The 23,363-nt window shown below is 27.9% G+C and overlaps 13 protein-coding genes across 13 annotated transcripts; 8 read left to right on the plus strand and 5 right to left on the minus strand.

Annotated features, from left to right (window-relative positions):
- Positions 1–451: 451 nt before the first annotated feature.
- Positions 452–2,824, plus strand: PNEG_00391 (hypothetical protein; the record flags this gene model as incomplete). Its single annotated transcript, XM_007874074.1, has 8 exons — positions 452–525; positions 581–797; positions 857–965; positions 1,017–1,177; positions 1,220–1,700; positions 1,746–2,419; positions 2,466–2,775; positions 2,817–2,824. The coding sequence occupies 8 exons, from the start codon at positions 452–454 to the stop codon at positions 2,822–2,824; spliced, it is 2,034 nt and encodes a 677-aa protein (XP_007872265.1).
- Positions 2,825–3,290: 466 nt separating this feature from the next.
- On the plus strand, positions 3,291–3,780 carry PNEG_00392 (hypothetical protein; the record flags this gene model as incomplete). The annotated part of the gene is made up of 5 exons (XM_007874075.1): positions 3,291–3,324; positions 3,369–3,461; positions 3,507–3,554; positions 3,604–3,705; positions 3,752–3,780. The coding sequence occupies 5 exons, from the start codon at positions 3,291–3,293 to the stop codon at positions 3,778–3,780; spliced, it is 306 nt and encodes a 101-aa protein (XP_007872266.1).
- Positions 3,781–4,077: 297 nt separating this feature from the next.
- PNEG_00393 (hypothetical protein) lies at positions 4,078–5,460 on the plus strand (the record flags this gene model as incomplete). Its single annotated transcript, XM_007874076.1, has 6 exons — positions 4,078–4,156; positions 4,212–4,419; positions 4,466–4,789; positions 4,830–4,960; positions 5,007–5,090; positions 5,138–5,460. The coding sequence occupies 6 exons, from the start codon at positions 4,078–4,080 to the stop codon at positions 5,458–5,460; spliced, it is 1,149 nt and encodes a 382-aa protein (XP_007872267.1).
- Positions 5,461–5,572: 112 nt separating this feature from the next.
- Positions 5,573–7,297, minus strand: PNEG_00394 (ubiquinone biosynthesis monooxygenase COQ6; the record flags this gene model as incomplete). The annotated part of the gene is made up of 8 exons (XM_007874077.1): positions 5,573–5,775; positions 5,816–5,931; positions 5,975–6,291; positions 6,337–6,516; positions 6,561–6,839; positions 6,885–6,943; positions 6,993–7,136; positions 7,189–7,297. The coding sequence occupies 8 exons, from the start codon at positions 7,295–7,297 to the stop codon at positions 5,573–5,575; spliced, it is 1,407 nt and encodes a 468-aa protein (XP_007872268.1).
- Positions 7,298–7,358: 61 nt separating this feature from the next.
- On the plus strand, positions 7,359–7,888 carry PNEG_00395 (hypothetical protein; the record flags this gene model as incomplete). The annotated part of the gene is made up of 4 exons (XM_007874078.1): positions 7,359–7,465; positions 7,507–7,667; positions 7,717–7,780; positions 7,822–7,888. 4 exons carry the CDS (start codon positions 7,359–7,361, stop codon positions 7,886–7,888), a joined length of 399 nt encoding a protein of 132 aa, XP_007872269.1.
- Positions 7,889–7,947: 59 nt separating this feature from the next.
- PNEG_00396 (hypothetical protein) lies at positions 7,948–11,681 on the minus strand. The gene is made up of 4 exons (XM_007874079.1): positions 9,388–11,681; positions 9,244–9,343; positions 8,171–9,198; positions 7,948–8,127 (listed from the first exon to the last, which is right to left on the minus strand). The coding sequence occupies exons 1-4, from the start codon at positions 11,629–11,631 to the stop codon at positions 8,041–8,043; spliced, it is 3,459 nt and encodes a 1,152-aa protein (XP_007872270.1). The 5' UTR covers positions 11,632–11,681; the 3' UTR covers positions 7,948–8,040.
- Positions 11,682–11,840: 159 nt separating this feature from the next.
- PNEG_00397 (hypothetical protein) lies at positions 11,841–13,862 on the minus strand (the record flags this gene model as incomplete). The annotated part of the gene is made up of 4 exons (XM_007874080.1): positions 11,841–12,177; positions 12,222–13,025; positions 13,081–13,355; positions 13,460–13,862. 4 exons carry the CDS (start codon positions 13,860–13,862, stop codon positions 11,881–11,883), a joined length of 1,779 nt encoding a protein of 592 aa, XP_007872271.1. The 3' UTR covers positions 11,841–11,880.
- Positions 13,863–13,908: 46 nt separating this feature from the next.
- Positions 13,909–16,253, minus strand: PNEG_00398 (hypothetical protein; the record flags this gene model as incomplete). The annotated part of the gene is made up of 10 exons (XM_007874081.1): positions 13,909–14,020; positions 14,068–14,603; positions 14,646–15,063; positions 15,110–15,310; positions 15,366–15,468; positions 15,510–15,790; positions 15,844–15,903; positions 15,966–16,008; positions 16,059–16,135; positions 16,179–16,253. The coding sequence occupies 9 exons, from the start codon at positions 16,251–16,253 to the stop codon at positions 14,176–14,178; spliced, it is 1,686 nt and encodes a 561-aa protein (XP_007872272.1). The 3' UTR covers positions 13,909–14,020; positions 14,068–14,175.
- A 412-nt stretch (positions 16,254–16,665) lies between these two features.
- PNEG_00399 (cyclin-dependent kinase regulatory subunit) lies at positions 16,666–17,234 on the plus strand (the record flags this gene model as incomplete). The annotated part of the gene is made up of 5 exons (XM_007874083.1): positions 16,666–16,786; positions 16,832–16,858; positions 16,917–17,034; positions 17,085–17,143; positions 17,189–17,234. The coding sequence occupies exons 1-5, from the start codon at positions 16,689–16,691 to the stop codon at positions 17,232–17,234; spliced, it is 348 nt and encodes a 115-aa protein (XP_007872274.1). The 5' UTR covers positions 16,666–16,688.
- Positions 17,235–17,624: 390 nt separating this feature from the next.
- On the plus strand, positions 17,625–19,040 carry PNEG_00400 (hypothetical protein; the record flags this gene model as incomplete). The annotated part of the gene is made up of 6 exons (XM_007874084.1): positions 17,625–17,753; positions 17,801–17,902; positions 17,956–18,053; positions 18,098–18,323; positions 18,370–18,726; positions 18,771–19,040. The coding sequence occupies 6 exons, from the start codon at positions 17,625–17,627 to the stop codon at positions 19,038–19,040; spliced, it is 1,182 nt and encodes a 393-aa protein (XP_007872275.1).
- Positions 19,041–19,337: 297 nt separating this feature from the next.
- PNEG_00401 (hypothetical protein) lies at positions 19,338–20,980 on the plus strand (the record flags this gene model as incomplete). Its single annotated transcript, XM_007874086.1, has 5 exons — positions 19,338–19,502; positions 19,556–19,569; positions 19,615–20,344; positions 20,390–20,833; positions 20,882–20,980. The coding sequence occupies exons 1-5, from the start codon at positions 19,374–19,376 to the stop codon at positions 20,978–20,980; spliced, it is 1,416 nt and encodes a 471-aa protein (XP_007872277.1). The 5' UTR covers positions 19,338–19,373.
- A 465-nt stretch (positions 20,981–21,445) lies between these two features.
- PNEG_00402 (hypothetical protein) lies at positions 21,446–21,829 on the minus strand (the record flags this gene model as incomplete). The annotated part of the gene is made up of 4 exons (XM_007874087.1): positions 21,446–21,501; positions 21,544–21,648; positions 21,693–21,752; positions 21,802–21,829. 4 exons carry the CDS (start codon positions 21,827–21,829, stop codon positions 21,446–21,448), a joined length of 249 nt encoding a protein of 82 aa, XP_007872278.1.
- A 120-nt stretch (positions 21,830–21,949) lies between these two features.
- Positions 21,950–23,356, plus strand: PNEG_00403 (hypothetical protein; the record flags this gene model as incomplete). Its single annotated transcript, XM_007874088.1, has 5 exons — positions 21,950–21,988; positions 22,034–22,093; positions 22,142–22,256; positions 22,313–22,674; positions 22,724–23,356. 5 exons carry the CDS (start codon positions 21,950–21,952, stop codon positions 23,354–23,356), a joined length of 1,209 nt encoding a protein of 402 aa, XP_007872279.1.
- Between the last annotated feature and the right edge of the window lie 7 nt (positions 23,357–23,363).

A 23,363-nucleotide genomic window follows, 5' to 3' on the forward strand; every position in this document is an offset into this window, starting at 1 on the left:
TGTATCTATGTATATCTACTGAAATTGAAGCAAAATGGAAATAACGGATTTACAGCAACATAAAAAGCAAGGCAAATAATATTATACAGTAACAAATTATTATACTTTTTTAAAAAAGACGGTTAAGAATTTACAACTTTAAAATTATATGAATTAATTGAATTATAATATTGAATAATAGGCTGTATAAAACAATCATATATATAAATTTATCTAAAAGATTTTATTTAAGGTAAATAAAGCTGTTGTCTTAACAATTTATAATAAAATCAGTTAAAGTCTTTTTTACACATATTCATAAAGATGTTTACATTCAATGTTTCACATATTATATTATTTAGATATTTTTTATAGAACAAAGGGATTTAATTTTAACAAACTTAATATATAAAAAATAGAATGCGGTTTATCGAGTCGGACGCGTTCTTTTAATATAAAAAGTTTTGAAAAAATGACTATAGCAAAACCACTTTATACACTACAAGAATTGATAGGGAGAGGTTCTTATGGCGCTGTATATAAGGGGTAACCCTTTATTATTATTATTATTTTATTACAAATTAAAGTTTATTTTTTTTAGAATTCATAATGAAACGAAACAAGTTGTAGCAATTAAAGTACTTAATTTAGATACAACAGAGGATGATGTTGCAGATATTCAACGTGAGATTTCTATGCTTTCACAACTTAAGCAAGTGGATGCGCAAAACGTGGTCCGATATCATGGTAGTTTTCTTTATGATACGCGGCTTTGGGTAATTATGGATTTTTGCGAAGGAGGAAGTATACGGACACTGGTATGTTTTTAATAGATAAACTAGTTTTATCCATCGAATTTAGCCATATGAAATAATAGATGAAAAGTTGTCGTATTGAAGAAAAATATCTTTCAGTAATTATTCGTGAAATACTTATTGCTTTAAATTATATTCATCGTTCGGGTATTATTCATCGAGATATTAAGGGTATGGTGTTTTGTATTTAATATTGAATATTTTATTGAAAAATAAATTTAGCTGCAAATATTCTTATTACCAACGACGGTCGGGTACAATTATGTGATTTTGGGGTAGCTGCACAATTAACTGCAAACAATTTTAAGAGAAATACATTTGTTGGAACGCCGTACTGGATGGCACCTGAGGTTATTACAGAAGGTGCATCTTATAATTTTAAAGTTATATATTGATAATAGTTTTTTTTATATTAATAATTCAAGGCGGATATATGGTCTCTTGGAATTACGATTTATGAAATTGCCACGGGGAATCCTCCTTTCGCAGATCAAGAGCCTATGCGTGCAATTATTCTGATTCCACGTTCCCCTCCTACTCGACTGGAAGGTACACAATTTTCTTCCCAATTAAAAGACTTTGTTGCTATATGTTTAAATGAGGATGTGAATGAGCGACCCAGTGCTATGGAATTATTAAAAACAAAATTTATTAAGCAAACGATGAAAACTCCTACATCTATTTTGAAAGAATTACTAATACGTTATGAGCTTTGGTGTCAACATGCAGGAATACGTAAATCCCTCAATGCTAATGTAAATGATAAAATAAATGATGAAAATTTTGAATTTGATAACATGGATAATCAATTTACTGAAGAATGGACTTTTGATACTGTTCAGGGGTATCCTGATACCAAAACATTTGATATTGAGGATAAAAATTCTCTAAATAAACACGAGAAAGGTATATTTATTATTTTTTTTGCATAAATATTATTAATTTTAAAAGATAAAATATATCTTAATGAAACTTTAAAAAATAAATCTCCTAATTCCAATAACGCTTTAAATAATACTAAAATGAATCATCCCCTTCTTCAACTTTTTGTTCAGGAATCTGAAAAAACTGAACCTAACACTTATATAACATCGTCTCTTATAAACTCGTCTAAAAATTTCACTAAAACGGATGATTTCAAAGATGAACTTAATCAGATATCTATTGATATTTCAAATATAGATCTTGCACCTTCATTGGCATGCTCTTTACAAAATGACAATTTAAAATCTCAACAGTTAAATTCAAATTCATTACAACCTAAAATACATAGTCAAACCGAGTCTTCTCAAATATCGTTTAATCATCATTATTCAAAATCTACTCAATCAAATCCTGTTGTCTCAGTAGATTATCTTCCACGTATGATACCAACGTCTCCGTTACAATTTCCTGGTTCTACTCCATTAAAACCGTCTTACTCATGTAGTCAATCACTTAATTTGCCGTCTAAGAGCACCTCTTCTGTTTTTTCATCAAAAATTTTTCCAGAACCTCAACTTAATTCTCGTCAATCTTCTAAATCATCTAATAAAAATAAACATATTTCAGTAAAAGATCAATCAAATACATCAAACAGTATGTCTCATGCTTTAGATCAAAAGATTCCTTTATTAAATACAAAAGTATCTATCTATAATTTATTATTTTACAAAATTGATATTAAAATAGTCTCAAACACAAAATATTTCTCCAGTCTCTAAATATTCAGGAATGGATGATCTAATTTTTCTTCCACCATCACCATCTCAACCATCTATATCTCCGAACTTTCATATACCATTAAAAGATTCTACATTGTCTAGTGTATGGAAAAATCCGCCATTAATACCATTAAATTTAGAGGTTTTATCAGATTATGCAAATTCTGGTGGAAATACTACTAACAATTCTATTATTAATGAATTAGAAAAAGTGCTTCTTGAGTTTCAAAACTATTTAGAAGTTCTTGACAAAGGACTTTCAATTATTCAAAAAAATAGTTAATACCTTTTTTTATTAATAAAAATAACATTTTAATAGGTGTTTAAAATTACACACTTGCATAAAATAACCAAGTTTTATAAATAAAAGCATAGTACACTTATTAATTTATTAATTTTAAATACATCATTAACTATATTATATAGCATTTGTTATTTATTAAGAATTCTTATAAATAAATCATTTTCAAGATTAACTATTTTAAACTTTTATAGATAGTTTTCTTAATCTTAAGAGGCTATAATAAAAGTCTTATATTTTTTTATACATTAATATTTCTTTTAACCTTAAGTCTACTAGTTTAACGAAGGTATTCTATCTTTTACATAATACTTATTTTTTTCTTCAAAATGAAATGTATAATCTTTTTTAATAGCTCAATTTCATGGCCCTTAAGATGTTTATTCACACATTAAATACATTTTTCTCAATTTTTTTCGTTCTTTTAAATCATCAATTTTCTACAGCAAATAATTTATAAAAAAAGTGCAATCCATACATAAATCATAAAGTATGGATCCTGTTTCAAGTATTCTTGCTCTTTCTTGTTTGTTATTCTTTTTTTATTAAAAAAAAAATTTAAAAATATAGTATATATTGGAGGATTAACTGGGTATATTCGTAAACGAAGCATTCCAAGTCTTGTCGCTGGAACTGCTATAGGAACAATGTATGGCTGTAGCAGTATAATTCTACATTTTTATTTATTCTTTTTTAAATAAAAAATAGGCATTTTACTTCATTATCGTCTATCACCTGGTTATCAATTAGCACTTTGTACCTAATCTTTAAAATATCTTTTTATTTTTATTTAAAAACTATTTAGTTACATCTTCTTTATTAACTACAACTTCTATTATTCGTCTTTATAAATCTGGCATTAAGCCTCTACCAACTATATTAGGACTTGTAGGTATTTTAACAACAGGTATTTTTCTTGATTAAAATAAATAATATATGACTATATTCTTCAGGATACTATTCAAAAAAACTATTTTCTTAAAGTTTTCTTAAATAAAAACATTATTTTAGTTAATTTTAACTTTATTTTTTTACAACTTTTAAGACTTTAACATCAAAAAAAAAATAAAAATAACATTAAATTAGTTTTTTTAGATATTTTTACTTAAGAAATCTATATTTATTGAAAGACATATTTTTTAACCTCACGATATTTAACCTTCGCAGTAGAGACAACTCATATAGGAAGATAATAAAGGATCTTAAATATCAGTATATTTCCTAGTTTCTGGAGATATCTTATTTTTTCTAAAGACTTTAAACCCTTTAAGTTATCAATATGTCATCACTTCTTAAGAATTTTAAGCAATCATCAGGTTATTTAAAAAAAAAGAATTATAAGTTTGGAAAAACACTTGGTAAAACTTTTATGATGCTTTTAAATGATAAAATATTTAAATTATTATCGTATAGGAGCAGGAACATATGGTGTTGTTAAGGAAGCAGTTCATAATGAATATGGACGAGTTGCAGTGAAAATTATTGATAAACAGTCAGTTAAGGGGCATGAAAGTATGGTTTATGAAGAAATGGAGATTTTAAAGCGTCTTGACCACCCACATATTGTAACATTTAAAGAATGGTTTGAATCAAATTCAAAATTTTATATTGTTACAGAATTGTATGTATATTTTATAAAAATCAAGTTTAAGGGTGACAATTATAAGAGCTACGGGGGGAGAATTATTTGATAGGATATGTGAATATGGAAAGTTTTCAGAAAAGGATGCAGTAGTTATTATTACAGAAATTCTTGATGCTTTATCTTATATTCACGATAATCAAATTGTTCACAGAGACCTTAAACCAGAAAACCTTTTATATCTTACACCGGATCATGATTCCCCATTAGTTCTCGCAGATTTTGGAATTGCTCGGAATGTTGAGGAAAATCAAGTACTTTTAACTCTTGCAGGATCTTATGGTTATGCAGCACCAGAAATATTATCAAGACGTGGACATGGGAAATCATGTGATATTTGGTCATTAGGGTAATATCTATATTAAAATTCCCTTATTTTAATAATACAGTGTTATTGCTTATACATTATTATGTGGATATTCACCATTTAGATCAAGAGATAAAGATGACTTGATTCAAGAAACTTTTTCTGCCAATATTGTGTTTCATCAGAAATACTGGAAAAATATATCACAAGATGGTAAATATTGTATATATCTTTATATACAATTTTAATTTGTCTACAGCTAAAGATTTCATTGTTGCTTTATTAAAATTTGACCCATCAGAAAGACCTACTGCTAAAGAATTTTTATTTTTTATAATATTTCGTTAATTAACATTTTTTAGGACGCTTTAAAGCATAGATGGCTTACAGGGAATAGTGCTACAAACATTAATATCTTACCTAATGTTAAATCCGAAATTGATGCTAGAAAACAATTTCGTCTTGCAATCGGAAGTATACGATTAGAAAATAGAATTAAGGCTTTAAAAATGGAGGCTGATTCAGATGAATTTGAAGCAGACGAGAGACCAGGAAGCGAAGACAGTCCAGCAAGTCCTGATATCTCGGAATTAATGGATAAAGCTAGCCACCATTCTTCTGAAAAATCTAAGCGAGTTCTTGCTGATGTTTTTTCAGAAGTTGTATTAGCTAAACTTAGGGCTGAAAATAAAGGATTTAAGGATAAAAAATAAAATAATATATACCTTTTATTAAGATTCTTATTAACAATATTATAAAATATGTTAGAATTTATTTAAAATCAAATAATGTTAATAATAATATCGATTAATAAATATTAATATGCTAAAATTCCAATGATACTTTCCTTATAAGTGTTTTTTTTATCCAGTCAAATTTATTGATGCCGCTTAGTCCAATACTTCTTAATCCAACAATAAATGGATTTTCTGTAGAATATAATTTATATAGCTTATCAGTTACACCAAGCATAATGTAATTCTTTAAATATCTGTCAGATTCATATTGTTTAAGTACCTGAGATGTTCCTATATAATTAAAAATATTTAATAAAAACAGTAATCGTACCAATATCCTGGCCAATAGACAAAGCATTAAAAATAACTCTTGATAAAGATCTAACATCACCGAGGCCCATATTAAGTCCTTGACCGGATAATGGATGTATAGTATGTGCTGCATCACTAAAATATCTATTCAAAAATTCTGATAAAAAATAAAACCAACCCTAATAATGCTATTCTTTCTTTTATATAACTCTTTAAATGTCTTGTTCTTAGTTGAAATGATTCTCTCGTATCGTTTTGCAAATCTACTGCAAAGGGAGGAACTGGACCATTCTTTTGATAAAATCCTAAACGCCATTTAATCTGACTTTCAATCTCCAAATAAGATTTTAACGAAAGAATATATGACAGATCAGCTATGTCCAATCTATATGCAGCATTTACCAAAAACAAAAAAGTTGATTTTGGAAGGCTTTTTAGAAATGCTGCCATTTCTGGAGGGCATGACCATACTAATGTTGCATATTTATTAGGAAGCTATATCATTTTTCAGTAATAATAATTAAGAAAAATATTCTTAACCGGTAATATAGCAATAGGTCCATAAGGCAAAAATCTTTGCCATGCAGTAATAATTTCATTTACTGATGAGAAATCAGTTAATTTCAATATTGCTACAAGACCATGTGCATTATAATCCCATCCAAAAGACTCAATTCCAGAAAATTTTCCTACTAATGAATGAACTCCATCTGCTCCAATCTTAATAACTATCAAGATAAATTCACCTATAAAATTCAACCTACTAATAATCTCGATATCATTGTTTTTCCATTTAATAACTTTACAACAGGCCAATCACTTAAATCATAAACATCATTGCCACAATTATCATATTTTATACATGATATCTTTGTTGAATCAAAAATATCAATAAAATTAGAAAATTCATTTATTTTTTTCAATAATGCTGATTGAAGATTAGCATTTTCTATCATAAACGCTAATGCTTTTGATTCGTCTTGGTTTTCCTTATAATTTCCAATACAAAAATCAATTCTTGACGATGATATACCATCCCAAACCTACTTTTTTTCTAAAAAATCTATTTATATTGATAATCACCCTACTTGCATCCCATAATATGATTGAACTCGTTCTTTTTTCACATATTTCCAAATACCAACATCTAATAACCATTTAAAAATACTTTTATCTTATAATCATTAAAAAGAAACCTTCTAAAAACAAAACTGTTGATAAATTTAAAGAACTTATTCTATTAGAGTATTTTGACTCAAAAGGTACCCATTTTTTCAGACTTTTCAAATCTGATTTCTCAATTAAAGCTATTCTTAATGGAAAATCTTCCAATTTAGACCCTTTTAGGCTCATTTTCAGTCATTTATATTATATAAACTTATAAATACCCACCTAAAACTGATGCTAATGTTAATCCTGATATTCCTCCACCAACAATGATAATATCATAAACATTTAATGAAAAATATTGAGGGATCTTAACATTTTTTAAATATTTCATTAAGAAATTATTAATTTTTTTTAATTTATTATTAAGAACGTTAATAAAATCTCAATTTCCAATGAAGCCCAATAAGATAAAATTTCCTAAGGAAATTCCTTCTATTAGCAAGGAAAAAGACAGTAATACTCTTTTAGAGTCGTTCTATGAATTTTTTAATAATTATCAGTATGTTTTTTGGTTTTTTTAAAAGTATTTAAAGTGGATAGAAATAATACTGATAAATCTTTAAAAAAAATTGATTACTTAATAATTTTCTTGGTTTTTTCAGCTTGTATTCAGTTATTATATTGTATTCTTTCTGGATCTTATCCGTTTAACTCCTTTTTGTCAGGGTTTATTAGTACAGTTGGACAATTTGTACTTACAGGTTTTTTTTTCTATTATTCTATATTTATTGGACTAAAAATAGAATATAGTGAGTCTAAGAGGTCAATTTAATATAAAAGATGAAGAAAATAATGAAAATATTTCTCCAGAAAGGTAAATTTTTTGTTAAATATTAATATATATTTATATGATAGAGCATTTGGGGATTTTGTTTTTAGTAGTCTTATTCTTCACTTTTTTGTAATTACATTTCTTGGTTAGATTCTAAAAGATATTTTTTTATTATAAAATATCATTAATTATATTAAAAAAATATTGAGCTTTAAATTCTATTATTTTTATTATAATACATATTTAAACCGTCAAGTTTATAATCCATAAAAATATTATTTCCTTATACAATAAAATATCCGTTATGTTTTCTTTAAATATGTTGCTGCTCTATATGATGGGTCATTCCGTAAATTATCTTGATAATCGTCATCAAATGAATCACTTGACTTTAACAGGTTAATATAATAAATTAATGAAGCAATAACTTACATCATCTTCAAATAAATCTTGCTCCCTTTTTCTTTCTGCTTTAATTTTTTTTTCTTGAATATCTTGTTCTTTGGCAAGTCTTTTTAATTCTAATTCTTCTTGAGAAATTGGTATAGCATCTAACCTGGCCTTCATTTCTGCCCTTATTTCTTCAGTTTTAATATTATATTCGTTAATAATAGTGTTATATTCTTCAATAAGATTAGAGAAATTTAGTCTATTTTCAGCAACGATATCAAAGAATGGCTTCTTCTCATCATCAGTTAAATTTCTCCACGTTTTACCAAGAGTTGCCCTTATTTCGTTTTTAGTAGCTTTAGCTTCAGGATTGCCTGTCTCTTTTTGTTTATTTTTATCAGCAATGTTTTTACAATAATTCCACTGAGATTTTTGAAAAACAAGGAAAGGATTTCCAGTTGAACGTTGTGGTGCAGATGGTCTTGGCCCCAATCGTTCTAAAATAACCCTTTCAACTTCTTTATTATGTTTTTCTAACTGAGCATCTTTAAATTCAGCTAGTTGTGCTTTATAATCGTCTTGTGCCTTTCTTTTAGTTCTAGATGATGGATCTATTACGCCCTTCTGTTTCAATGGAATGAGAAGTTCATTTGCTGGAATTTCAAGAGGACCAATTAAAGAATCAAGAACCAATTGTGCAGCTTTGAGACCACTAAGATACGCCCCATGTACAGTAGCAGGATGCGTTCTACATGTTGCCTCGCCTGCAAAAAAAAGGGTATTTTCTACAGGCATTGCCATAATATCATAATCTTTACCAGATGCTTCAGGGCCAACATAAGAATAACTTCCATGACAAAATTTATCTTTGCCCCATCGTGTAATAATAGTCTCTTTAGGATAAGGTATCATTTGATTTGGATAAATATTTTGAAGGATTCTTGTAGCTTCTTGTATAAGTTCATTATCAGTTTCATTTTCCATTTGAATGGCGCTATCTCCTGCCATAAGAGCAAGTAATACGGGTTGTCCTGAAGTTTTAATACAATTCCAAAATATATAAAAACGACCTATTTAGATGTTAAAATACGATACAAAATAAAATATAAAAATACCTCTATTTTTATCATATATTCCTTGATCATCTGGTTCACTTAAAGAACCAAAAACATCAATATTTACATCCCAAAAAGAATTTTCATATACTAAAATTATCTAATTCTTATGAGAAATCATATAAACAGTTTTTTATTTCTTACTTTATTTAATAATCCAAAACTAAGGCGTTCTATGGACTGCATTTTCCATACAGGTAGTGGAGGACTAAATTGAATTGATGATTCTTTTAAAACCCCAAGGGGAACAGTTATTATAACCTTATCTGCATCTATTACTGTACCGTCTTCACAATATACTACAGCCTTTTTGTCATTATACGAAATACCAGAAACGACAGTTTTATAGTGAATTTCCAAAGGCGTAGGCATATAAGCTAATGCATAAGCCAGAGTTGAATATCCTCCTTTAACCATTGCATGTGCGCCTTTAAATTCGTTTCCATCATCTTGATCCCAATGGTACAGAGATAAGTTAGAAAGATTAGTTCCATTCGCGTATTCAAGATTTGCATAATGCCAATTTAAAAGCCTCATATCAAGATCAGTTAAATCTATTAATGACTGATATTGAGATAAAATTTTAGACATAGCATAACCTAAGGTAGGGTTCTGCTCAGAAACGATATCATCAAAATTTACATGTATTGATACATTTTCTTTTATTTGGAATCCAATTTTTCGTAAAACAGAAACTAAATCATAGTCGCTTTTTTTCTTATTATCTTCTGATGAGCTTTGATCTAATTTATTTAAATCTTTTGAATTTATTTCAGAATAATCTTCCATCATTGGTATTGTTGCTTCATTATCTTCAATCTTTGCAATGACACGGCCTCCTTCACTTTTGGGCTCAACTCCAGCATCTACCATATTTTTATCGCCTTCAAGCACCCTTTTAGTATTTATTGAAGTTTCTTTAGATTTGAATTTACTAGCTATTTCTAAAATATAATTAAACAATAATTCTGCCCTAGAATCGGTATCAGGGAGGACCATTTCCCCATTAGAATCATATAAAGTAATATTATGTACTGAAAGAAAATGCATTGGAAGACCAAGTTGTTTTACAAGAAGCGTAGATAATGGATTACCTTTAGCAAATCCTGTTATTATCTGCGCCCCTAAATCTACAGTTGAACATTTATCCTTTGGAAAATCCTCTTCTGTAGGCAAAGATGTTAATTTATGAGAATAAACACGCCCTCCTAAACGTCCTCTAGCCTCTAAAAGAACGACTTTTGGGATTTGATAATCAAATCTATTAGAAAATATCTGAAAAAGAGATTCAAGTTGTCTTGCAGATGCCAATCCCGATATACCCGCACCAATAACTACTATTGTCTTTATCCCTACGGAGGGAGTAACCAACGATTTAGGTATATTAATACATCCAAAGTTTATATATCCTTCTCGTACTAAAAGTTCCCAACAAACTTTTACAAGATTAAAATGACGTTCTTCATGTGCAATCCCAAGTGCTTCATATTGGTCTACATAAAGAAGTGGATTTCTAACCCAAAGCCGCAAAATAGCATTACGAATATTTAAATATGAAGTAATTTGTAGATGAGTAAGATGTGTTCTTAACAATAAATGTTCTGATTCAGAAAGATGATATGGAGAGAGTCTAGATGCAATTGCTGCGTTTACACAATCCCTTGTATATTCTTGATGATTTATACCAGGAGGAATTGAGCTTTTAAGAGAAGGAACTACAGTTCTATCAAATGATTCAGATATAATATATCGAACCTCACTAACAGCCTCGTTCGGTCCTTCATTTTTCTCTTCTGGAACATTTATAATATCCATTGTATTACTTGAAGAAGCAACTGTAGGTATTGTACTTTGAAATCCAGGACTAGGATTAATAATATTTTTTGGAATATTCATTCGTATTGATGATAATGAATGCGCATGAGCGTTCATTCTCCCTCCTAAATAATGTTGTAAATGAGGCGAAGAATGTTGTAACGTATGATGATGTGTATAACCATAATCCAAACTTTGTGAATAATATGGATGCTGAGGTGCATAAGGAGCATACGGCTGCTGCTTTTGGTGTGGGTATTGTGCGTATTGGGAATATCCTTGCGATGATGGTGCTATTTGTTGTGGGTACGCTCGAAACTGAGAATATCCTTGATTTGACCATCCAAGATTAGGAGTTGAATAATATCCTTGATGATTTTGTAAAGACTGACTTTGTTGCTGCTGAAGAAGCGTCCATAATGCTTCTTGCTCCGCAAGTGAATTTCCTAACTGCGAATGTACGCTTTCTTGAGTTAACGATTGTTCATTTGTACGCTGATAAAAACCCTTCTGATGTGAGGGATGTTGAATATGCTGAAAAGCATTAGCTCGTATATTAGATTCATCCTCCATATTGAGGATTTTTATTGATATTTAATCGTATTAAAATATCTTGTCTTTTTAGCCTTTTTTTGACGTCAAAATAAGTTGAATAAAAGTAAACGGACGAGAACTTAAAAAAAAGATAAGAAACATAAAGATTTTGAACAAAAAAAAAAAGAAAAAAAACAAAATGAATAAAATTATTTCTATGCATTTTTTTTTTGTTTTATCAGGATAAAAGCTTTTTATGAAAAAAAAAATAGAAAATATTTTTTAAAATCATGAATCTTCAGAGTCGATAGTTATTTGATAATGGTCGAGTTCAGTAATAGATTTCCATTCTATATAAATATGATCGATAAAGCGTCGACTTAATTTTAAATGATATGGATCAAAAGGAAAATATGAATGAATATCGATATGTATTGTAGATTTAGATTGATCGGGTGATTGTAAATAAAAAACGGAAGAAATATCAGTTGATTGTTTGTTTTGTTGAATAATAGGGTGACAATATAAAAAATTAAGTTTATGTGCAATTTCGGAAAATTGAGATACAATATTTGAAGAACAATACTAAAAAAAATAAATATGATAATTGATAATAATAAAAAAAATACCTTTAATGGATTTAATTCTGAAGCAATTGCCCTTTGTAGTATGAATAGGCTTTTAAACCAACCAGTGCCATGTTCTTGAGCATCATCGTCAGTCAAATCACGCCATCGAAAGCAAAAAATATAAAGAACGGATTGTACAATAAAATAAAAAATGCTAAATTTTTTAACAAAGTCACCGGAAGACCCAGTTTCATTTTCCCAGCCATCCAAAAATACGTTTATCCATCCACAAAGCATATTTATTGCATTTCTTACCATATCTTTATTAAGACTTGCTGCTCGAGCGACAAAACTGGCTACATATACACATGATATTGATCTGGAAACATGAGAACGAGAATCATCTAATGCCCTTTCTAAAATTAACCCCAAAAACATATTAGTATATTTTTCATTAATTTGAGATGCCCAAAATAATATAAATTGTGTATAACGCGATCGAAATGTATGAAGAATTATTGAATCAAATGCTCGAAGAAGATCTCCAAAGATAATATCCGCTAAGGACTCTGATTTATGATTTACTTCTTTAGACGATGAAAATATGGCGTCCAAATAATTAAATAAGACAACTAACATGCAATCCAGTTTATCAACCATTTCTCTAATGCATGTGATCGCTTGAAAATATACATGGTTTTCGGATATATCCAGAGATTCTTCATTTTGATCGTTTTCTTCAATATTATTGTAATCATTATAAGACAATGATTTATCTGCATTATCATGCATTTCATTCATCACAATACCTGTTAATTCATCAACTTCCTCATCTAGATCCTCGAGTTCTATCTGTATTTCAACCTTAAAATAGATTAGAAAAAAATAAACAATGTCCTGTATAAATAGTAATACTTACATCTATTTGTATAATTTTATCTATAATAAGCCCAAAAACCTGAGAAGATATAACAGGTGCATATTCGAGAACTCTTAATAGATTTTTAAGATAGGCAACCTGGAGTAATGTTTTATGACTTTTATATGGAAATTCCATTGCCAGTATAGAAAAAAGAAATGTATATGATATTGGAACTAAATCCAAAATATATTTTAAAGAAAAATGCACACGGTCATAAATAAGATCATAGGAAATAGACGTTTCGCCAGGTAATGATGTTATTGAGCATGTATCTGTTGTTTATATTAAAAAAGGATAATAAAGAAAGAAATGAAAAGAGATAAAGAAAAAATGGTTGAATAACATAAGACATATCTCGAATATAATAAAAACTTACCTAAAGCCATGGTTTGAACCAACATTTTAATTATTAATGGAATATAACCTGAATGAGCACTTGCAATCGTCCCTAAAAACCGAATATAGACAGAAACAAATTCATCATCCCTTTCAACCCAATGAATTTTTAATATATCATTAATAAGAGATTGGTAATTTGAATTCAATCTAGATGCAACTTGAATCAAAGAAAACAATAATTGTTTCAATTGCAGTGAAGATAATGCTTCCGATGACTGAAAATCCATAGAAAGTTTCTTCCGAAGATCCTCGTATGCTTCTTTATCCCCTTTATCACATGTTTCCAATGCATTAATAATATATTTATGAATCATATCTTCTGAAAAATTGGAGTCCTCAGAAAAAGATAACTTTTTCGAAAATCCATTCAAAGATATCATATATTTATCCTGCTTTCTATACTTCTCTAAAAATAATTTATCTGAGGAAAAACTTGTTTGTTATTGGTTTTTTTGTAAAGAGTAATGTAATTGCTGAAACCATTCAGAAAAAAAACATATATAACATAGGAAAACAAAAAATTATATCATAAAATGCACTAATGGACTCAATAAGTAAAAATCATGTCTTTTAATTAATACAAACCTTTTTTTTTAGTTTTTTTTTCTTTAGAATGTTTAATTCTTCGATGATAAAATTTTATCACTTGTAATCTTAGGGACACATCAATATAAGAAAACAAGTCAAGATTAATCAATATAAAAAGACAAATATAACCAGTCTTTCTTTTTCGGATGGTTCAATTGATAAGGAATTTTTGGCAGCTGATTTAGAAGGTATAGTCAAAACACATTCAATTGCATTAACACCTTTGCTAAGTTTAACTTCGTAAGTATTCTTTGGAAAATGTGTATCAGATCGACGAGACAAAAAGACATTCGGTGAAATATTAGGAGCAATTTTTAAGCTATTAATTGCTACAGTAAAATGATAAGGTTTTGACAAAAGCGATGAAGATAATGTAGGTGTAACCAAAAGTGTATGATGTGAAGCAGGAAGAATGATAGTTGAGATTTTAGAACCATAAGGAGATGATGGAAGATGAATCTGATAAGGTGAAGGAATGTCGAGAAAAGATGGTGTATGAAGCGTAATGAGTGAAATTAAAGGTTGTGAACCATCTTATAAATTAAAAAGCATAGTTTAAATTATGAAATGCATACCTTTTATCTCAGACCATTTCCAACATGGTTCAGATGTTTGTCGGGGACGTAAAGGAGATTGAGTTACAGGTATAATATCATGAGGAGAATACTTTGAAAGATGAATTGGAGTTTGAGATGTTGAAGGAATCGATGCAGCAACTAATTTTGGAATTGGTGCTAAAGGAATAGAACGTGTCGATATTGTTGATGTTGTAGTTGATGCTGGTATTGGTGCTGGTATCAAAGTTTTGCTTTTTGCAGTAATAGAATCCACTTCTTCAGTTTTGAAATTAGAACTTTTTGCTTGTGGAGACATTGGTAATCGAATGATAGATTTGGATGTTTCCGAATTATCAGTAGTCACTGAGGATTTAGAACCAATTGAAAGACGTATTTTAGGTGTCAATGATTGGGAAACATTCAATTTTACTTTTATCTATATTCTAGATTAATATTATTCTTTTCCTAATATGAAAGAATACTGGAGAAGATTCAGGTTCTTCAGATTGATCTATAGATTCTTTTTTCCTGGAGATTCTTTTTTGAAAGAATTTAAGTAATATTTTTGCATCATTTGAAATCTGACTTCCATCTTCATTAAAAACCATTGCATTCGCAAAAATAAGTCTTATATCATTTTCAAAATCAAGTAATTTTATATACTGATTTTTTTTTATTTTTTTCTATAAAAAAATCAGTATTTATAGATAATGAATATATCATATATATAAATCATACTTCTATAATATTAAAAGACATTGGCTTTTGTATAATTTGATAATATTCAGGATACTCTTTTTTGCTAGGAACTTCAAGAAAAATATCAGAATATGTTCTTCCTCTAACAAAATCAGCTAACTTTTTTTAACAATAAGCACAAACGATGAATCTTTCATAGCTTTTAATTCGGATAATATCTCTTGTGCTAATTCTAAAACATTTTTTTGAGAATTTTTGTGAACTATTTTAAATTTTTTCGTTTCTTCTGCTTTGTTCAAAGCATTGATCTCTTCTCCCCATGTTTTAATAATTTTTCCAATTTGCTGAGCATCCTGATAAATCTGACTCTCTGTTACATTGTATCGTCTTGCATTATTACATATTTGTAAAAAATCATCCCGTATTTCATCAGTAGAAGCATAATCTTTCTTTCTAAGTTTTTCCTTCAAAAAATATTAAAATAATGTTTTTATCTATTTTTCAAAAAAATCCCTACTTTAATAGTTTCTAAAGCAATAGGTTTTTCAATTAGTTCATAATAATCAGGATATAATCTCTAAACGAAAACATTCATCATTAGCCTTTATTTCAGTTACAAAAAAATATTTACTAGCTAACCTTGCTAGGTAATCTCATAAAATTCTCTGATATAAGCCGGCCTCTAAAAACATACCATTAATTCTGTATTTTTCAGACAAAAAATACACATACGTTGAATCCTTTGCTTCCTGAACCGCTTTAAAAAGACGTTGACCCTCTTCAAGTATATCTTCTATGTTATATACATTCTAAAAATATTTAATTTTAATCTTTTTTTTTTAGAAAAAAAACCGTTCTGGTTCGTTTCCTTAGACGCGATTCATGCTCATTTTCCCCAGAACTATCTATTTTCCGTTTATCTTCCATTTACACCTGATCTATTGATTTAATTAAAAATATCTCTAAAAAGACCTATAAAAATCCAATAAAAACGCTTCCAAAACAATATAGTACTTTTTTGTGCTATTTAAAATCCTTTTCTAAGTTAATAACAGGATAAACCTCTTCCTAAACCTTAAAGTTCTTATAAAATAAACTTAAATCTTTCGTATCTTCCTCCAATCGATATTAAAACCAATCATTCTCTTAAATTTCTCAATTTTTTAAAAAACAAAAATTCTTGTTTAAATAGATAATTATAAAAGAAACCTATTTAATTTATACTATAAAATCAATATGTCTCTAAATTTATATTTACTTGTGTATTTTTTTCTATTAATATAAAAGCATGCTACCGTGTCGCGACTGGAGAAGATTTATATATAAAAAGGTACAATATAAAGGGATAAATAGAGATTAAATATGCATGAATCATTGAAGAAACGACCAATAAGATATTTGACGGAGGCAGAACGGAGTCGTCTGGAGGAATTTATTGAAAATATTCATTATTCAACAAGGTAAAAAGATAAATTGAGAATGAATGATATTGATTACGAAAATAGATATTCAGATGACACACATGAATATAGGTGGGATTTTGTTTATATAAGTGGTTTTCTTCTGGAATCTGATAAAAAAATTATGTAGACATGTTATTTTACCAAAACCCATGTTGAAAGCAATTCCTAAAGATTATTTTAATCAGGAGACAGGAACATTGAAAATTTTGCATGAAGAAGAATGGAGAGGGCTTGGTATTACACAGGTACGCGTATTTTTTTGGCTTGAGGGTTGAGATTATTTAATTGTATAAAGAGTCTTGGGTGGCAACATTATGAAATCCACGTTCCCGAACCACATATTTTGTTATTTAAGTACATTTATAGTATTTTATTAAGCACAATTAATTTGTATTTCAGGAGGAAATATGATCAACAAGGAAAACATGCACAACAAGTAACATAAAAACAATTAGCTACATGAATAGTTTTCTGTTTTCGAATTTCAAATATTAGCGTGTCTTTTATTTTTCATTTTTTTGTCTCAAATATACTGTTTTTATCATTCTTTTGATGAAATCTTGAATATTTTTATGTTTTTGTCTATTTTTCCTTTTTTTTTACACTTAAAAATACCAAAAATATGAAATATATATGTTTAATTGTTAAAAAGCAAAATTTAAACGTCCCTTTTATATAGGAACTTTATTTTTTAAAAAAAAAGCCTTGTAATCCTTTGAAGGACGAAGAGCAACAATTTTAAGTTATAAAAAGGACATGATTATTAAGTATAGCAGGTTATTTAGTCAAAACTATCTTAGAAATAAAGTAATTTATGATTAAAGATAATATTTTTATGAGGATGAAATTAATTCAAACTGTTCCAGTAGAAATTCCGGCGTATGCACTCGAACTCTTATCAGAATCACATATATTAGTTGCAGGTGGTGGTGGAAATGTGAATTCCGGGATTGACAATCAATTTGTAATTAAAAGTTCACATTTAACAAAGTTATATTAATATAAAATAAGCGTATATATTCAATTACAAAAGATAGCTTTCTTAAGCTAGAAATGGTTTATCAATTACCAATGAAGGATGCACCAATGTCTCTTACAATTGACCTATCCAATGTAAGTATGGGTTAAATTGATTTGTTTTAAAAATGATTAACGTTTAAATAAAGAAAATAATTTTAGCAGGTATTAATGAATTGAGCACGACATTAACAAATGGAAAAAATCATCATTTGCATCTATTTCAATATAATCAAGAGAAGAAAATGTACTATTTATTTATATTTTTGAAAGATGAATGATAAAAACTAGGATTACTATTTTAAAAAGTATTTCAATATTTCCTCAATCATCTAATAATGATTGGGATAATTATCAACGTATTACACGGTTTAATTATCGCAGAACTCTTTTAGCTATTGCTTCTGCAAATGGTTATTTTGCTTTATTGAAATATCCATCATTAAAACTATTGAGCACAGTTGCTTCTATAAAACCTATGGTTATGGATTTAGATTTTTCATTAGATGATAGTAAAGTAAAATAATATGCACATAATGAATTTTTCTTAATTATTAAAATAGTTAGTTTATGTTTCTTCGTCAAAATTATATACACATATACTTTCAACAAAACGCTTGATCCATGTTCAATCATTAAAAGAAGGTTCATTTCGAACAATAAGGTGGATTAATAAAAATTCATTGATTACTATAATTCATAGACATGGAAAATCCCCACTTTTACAACGTTGGGACTCTGATTTCTCTACTGAAAATGATATTAATTCTAAAAAAACATTATGGTCTCAAACAAATGCTCGCTCTTTATATAAAACATCACGGGCAGTTACATCTATGGAAATAGCACATAACTATGGATGTATAGTAGTTGCATGTGCTGATCTTTCTATCATCATTATTGATATTTATACTTTAACTGTAAAAAAACATTGTCTCTTTTATTTTTAATTTATATTTACTAGATATTAAAACGAAAAACTAAAATACATGAATTCTCAATTACTTCATTAATTATTCATCCAAAAGGAACTCATATTTTTACTGCAAGTGCCGATGCACGACTTCAAGTAATTAAAGTCTCGTATAAAAAAGGATCATCAACTACTGTTTTTTTTCTATTTTTTGCAACTATTGCTGGTATTTTAGCAATCATTTCTATTATTTATCCTGTATTCAATCAAAAATTAGCGAAATATTATCTGACCCTTTTTCGACTATTAATACGAAATTAAACAATTTTAATCTTTGAAGAATATATTTTTAATTTTATATATGGTTTATTTTTGTTCTGAAAATATTATATCTTTTTATTCTTTATATACCTGTCTTCAATAGATTTTAGACATCGATACATTTAAAATTTGGTTAGCTATTTTCAACTCTTGGTTTTTAATGATTATTTTTATTGGAAGGATTTTCTATTTATTTTTAGAACAAGTAAATATAAATTTCTTATTTGGTATTTTTATATAATTTTTAATAATATATGTTTATAATTAATGAAATATTAGATTTGTTAAAAATATAATTTTTTTTTGAAATATAAAATAAAACTATTATATATTATGATACTATTGAAATGGATAGGAATCAATCGGGAAACAAATTCAGGCACAATATCATCTCAAGAAGAATCTCTTATGACGGGTTTTATTTGTTCAGATGGTGGTGATAAGCTTTTTGGTTTTGAAAATGTGAGAAAGAATAGATTTTTTGATAGAGTAATGCTAATTTTATTTTTTTATAGTTTGGAAATACATGGTATTTTTTAAAAGAAGGTTTTATTGATAAACTTAGATTTAATAGCTATGCAAATTCAGTACTTCAAACTCTTTATTATTCAAAACCTTTTCGTGATGGTGTGATGCGATATCCTAAACCTATTTCTGTATCACCTAATATACAAAATACTGAATCTTTTTCAGATGATTCTGCAACACATTTAGAAGAGTCATCTTTTGATTTATCCTTATCCTTCGCTTCATCTTCTTTGATTTCTCATAAATCATCTAATAACTCTCATACGCATATGAATGGTACAAGGCTTCATTCTAGATCTTTTGATGCATCATTTTATAAAAAAAATAATTTAATGGATAATACTATGTTATTAAATAATGACGAAACATATAAAAATAGACGTCTTATGGGAAAATTCAATGTTAATATTGATTCATCTCATTGTTCAACATATGGGATGAGAGAATCTTTATTTACATGTGTCAGAGATATTTTTGCTAGTATTATTCAATCTCATGTTAAGGATGGAATATGTTCTCCAACAAAATTAATTGAAGTTTTACGCCGTGAAAACGAATTTTTTCGAGGTAATTTGCATCAAGATGCTCATGAATTTCTTAATTATCTTTTAAATGTTATACTTGAATCTATAGAAGAACATGATAAATTAAATACTCATACGAATGGCAATATTTCGATTAATGGTGAAAGTAATTGTTCCGTCTCTGCAAAATGGTTCCATTCAATTTTTGAAGGTGTACTTACTAGTGAAATCCAATGTCTTACATGTGAAAGTGTATATAATATTATTATTTATATATAGTTACTTATTATTTGATAGATTACTTCTCATGATGAATCTTTTCTTGATCTTTCTATTGACGTCAATAAAAATACATCAGTTACATCATGTCTTAACTCCTTTTTTTCTCCAGAAATACTTGCTGGAAATAATAAATTTTATTGTGATTTTTGCGGGGATTTACAAGAAGCTGAGAAACGTATAAAAATAAAACGTCTTCCGAAGATATTGGCTTTGCATTTGAAACGATTTAGATGTATTGAGGAAAATGGAAATTATACATTTTCTAAGCTTTTTCACACTGTTGTTTATCCCTACTATCTGAGATTATCTAATACCACGGATGATGCAAATGATCCAGACCGTCTATATGAGCTTTATGCGGTTGTAGTTCATCTTGGAAGTGGGCCATATCATGGCCATTATGTTTCTGTAATCAAAACGGAATTAGGCTGGACATTATTTGACGATGAACGTGTAGTAGTTAGAACTTTTCTTCTTATTTCTATATCTTTCTGATTTTATTCTTAGCCTGTTAATGAAATATTTGTTCGAAGGTTTTTTGGAGATCTTCCTGGAGAAGCTACTGCTTATGTTCTTTTTTATCAAACACTTGATATCACTTTATAAGATGGTTTTTGCTCTTTTGATCTTCAAGGTATTCTAATTCTCAACAATATTAATTGAATATTAGTCCTGCCTTAATGAATTCACGTCAATTATTAGAGTCGAATGGTTTTAATGTATAAAATCAATAATCCCACTTTTTCTTTTATACGTGTTTAATAATCATAGCTCTCTAAAATATTCAAAATCTACCTTCTTTTTAGAGCAATTATTTAAGATTGAGCATTTTTTTTGGAAATTTTCGTATTTGTTTTTTATATAATAGATATTAAGTCTTAAATTTTAAAAAAATATAGGAAAATACATTTTATAACTATTTTTCTTTAAATAATTTCATTGGTCATGTATAGAAATAGATCATAAAAAAAATATATATTTATATACTATTAATTTCTATATATTTCTGAATTATTTATATTAATCTTTATAACTATTTTATTTACTGACTTATTCTTTTCTCTTAAAAATTCACCCTAACATAAGCAAATATGTCATTACCAATGTATTAATAATAATCAATGGTACTTATTTTCATTAATTTTTTACTAAAAATAAAAAAAATTTACTTCTCATAAGCGTTCGAACTGCACTAATCAAATTTACAATTTTGAATTTAACTGAAGAAACTGATTGATTTTCAAATCCATATTCTATCTTTCCTGAAAAACCAACTACTCCTATTTTTAATATAAAGTATATATAAAAAAGCTTTTACTTTTTGCAAGAAATCTATCTTCTGAAAGAACTGCTATAGCGTTAACCAGAAGAAGAGAAACTAAGATTAATTAAGATAAGGAAAATTGTTTTAAGTCTTTAAGGCATACCATAAAATAGCTTTCCAAGCCCAAACATACGACATTCAAAGTATTTAAAAAAAGTGAGGTTGATCTTTGGTTATCGTGGGTATAGCTAAGAACTTGTAACGTTAAAAAATCGAAAAAAAAGATAAAAATAAGAGAAAGTTGTGAGAAAATGGCACTAAATGACAAGTATTCTACACTTCCTGGTCTGGTAAATATATATATTGTTTTTTTTTTCTGGTTAAAAAAGCTTCAGGATACGGGGAAAGATGTTTATGAAACACCTGACTTTGTAGAAGATCAATGGGTAGAATCAGTAGGGAAAAAAGTAATTAGAATGAATTATTTTTATTATTATATATAGTCTATTCAGTTTGAAAGGGAAGAAACGCAGAATGAAGACATTAGTAATGATCGATTGAATCTTGGTCAAGCAAAAAACCGATTTTTAAAGGAACAAGTGGAAGCAGAAGATGTTGGTATGTTTGAATGAATGATGATATATTTTTTTTTGATAAGATATGCTTTTTGGAAGATTTTTCAGAACGAATTAGAGGAAAAAGTAGAAAGTCATATGTGACAAGAAACTTTCATGATTATGGTGTTATTGAAGAGACAATTGATGAAAAACTTGCACGTTTACGAAGAGAATTGGAAGAAGTTAGAGAAGAACTGAAACACAGGAAATTTCAGGAAAATAAAAACGAAAATGGACCAATTAATAAAAGTTTCGCAGATTTGAGTGAATTAGATTATCAAATAGCCGAACTTGAAAATCAGACAAAAAAGAGTGCAATTGCAACGCTTTCTAGGAGATTGGAGGAATTGTCTCTTCCAGAATCTATAAATAATGATAATAAAGAAGTTGTGATGGAAACGAATGAATCATTAAATCAGGTTTTTTTTTTAGGAAAAGGTAAAAAAAGTCTAATTCTTTATAATTTAGCCGTTAAAATATACGTTAAATTATAATCCGTCTTACAAAGAAAAGCATTTTGAACCAAATTTATCAGAATTTGAAAACCGTTTAACAATGCTTGAAAAATCATTGGGAATTGATCATATACATTCATATAAATTACAGGCACCAATCTTATCAACACTGTCTTATTTAGATAAGAAAATTACCTTATTGACATCAAATAAAAGCTATATTGATTCAATAACAAAAAAAGTTAAGGATTTAGTAGCAGAAATGGAAATTTTGCATGAAAAAAAAACAAAAATGGATTCTGAAACATCCGAATTAAATACTACTTCTCAAGAAAAAAAAATTAATGCTTTATATGAGAGTTTGGAAATGATAGAAAGCATCTCCCCTATTCTTCCAAATCTTTTAGATAGATTAAAAGCTTTACGTATTATTCATGCTGATGCTGCTGCTGTAACAACTGGACTCAAGGATTGTACACAACGACAGCATATTATTCAAGATGAGATGATAGAATTAAAGGAAACTCTTCAAAAAGTTGAGTCTGCGATGAAAGAATCAAAAATGACAATTCAATCTAATATGATAGAAATTGAAAATATGGTTAAGGAACTTGAACAAAAGGTAGATCATTTTGAAAATAAATAAAAAATAT

The sequence above is a fragment of the Pneumocystis murina genome (genome assembly GCF_000349005.2).
Source record: "Pneumocystis murina B123 chromosome Unknown supercont1.1, whole genome shotgun sequence".
NCBI classification, from domain to species: domain Eukaryota; kingdom Fungi; phylum Ascomycota; class Pneumocystomycetes; order Pneumocystales; family Pneumocystaceae; genus Pneumocystis; species Pneumocystis murina.

What these genes read in the sequence shown, in the direction of transcription:
- PNEG_00396 (XM_007874079.1), bottom strand. Translation starts at nt 11,631, where the DNA reads ATGGAGGATGAATCTAATATACGAGCTAATGCTTTTCAGCATATTCAA. An exon ending in AATATATGATAAAAATAGAG is followed by an intron (nt 9,199 to 9,243) that starts GTATTTTTATAT and finishes ACATCTAAATAG; the next exon opens with GTCGTTTTTATATATTTTGG. An exon ending in AAGATTTATTTGAAGATGAT is followed by an intron (nt 8,128 to 8,170) that starts GTAAGTTATTGC and finishes AACCTGTTAAAG; the next exon opens with TCAAGTGATTCATTTGATGA.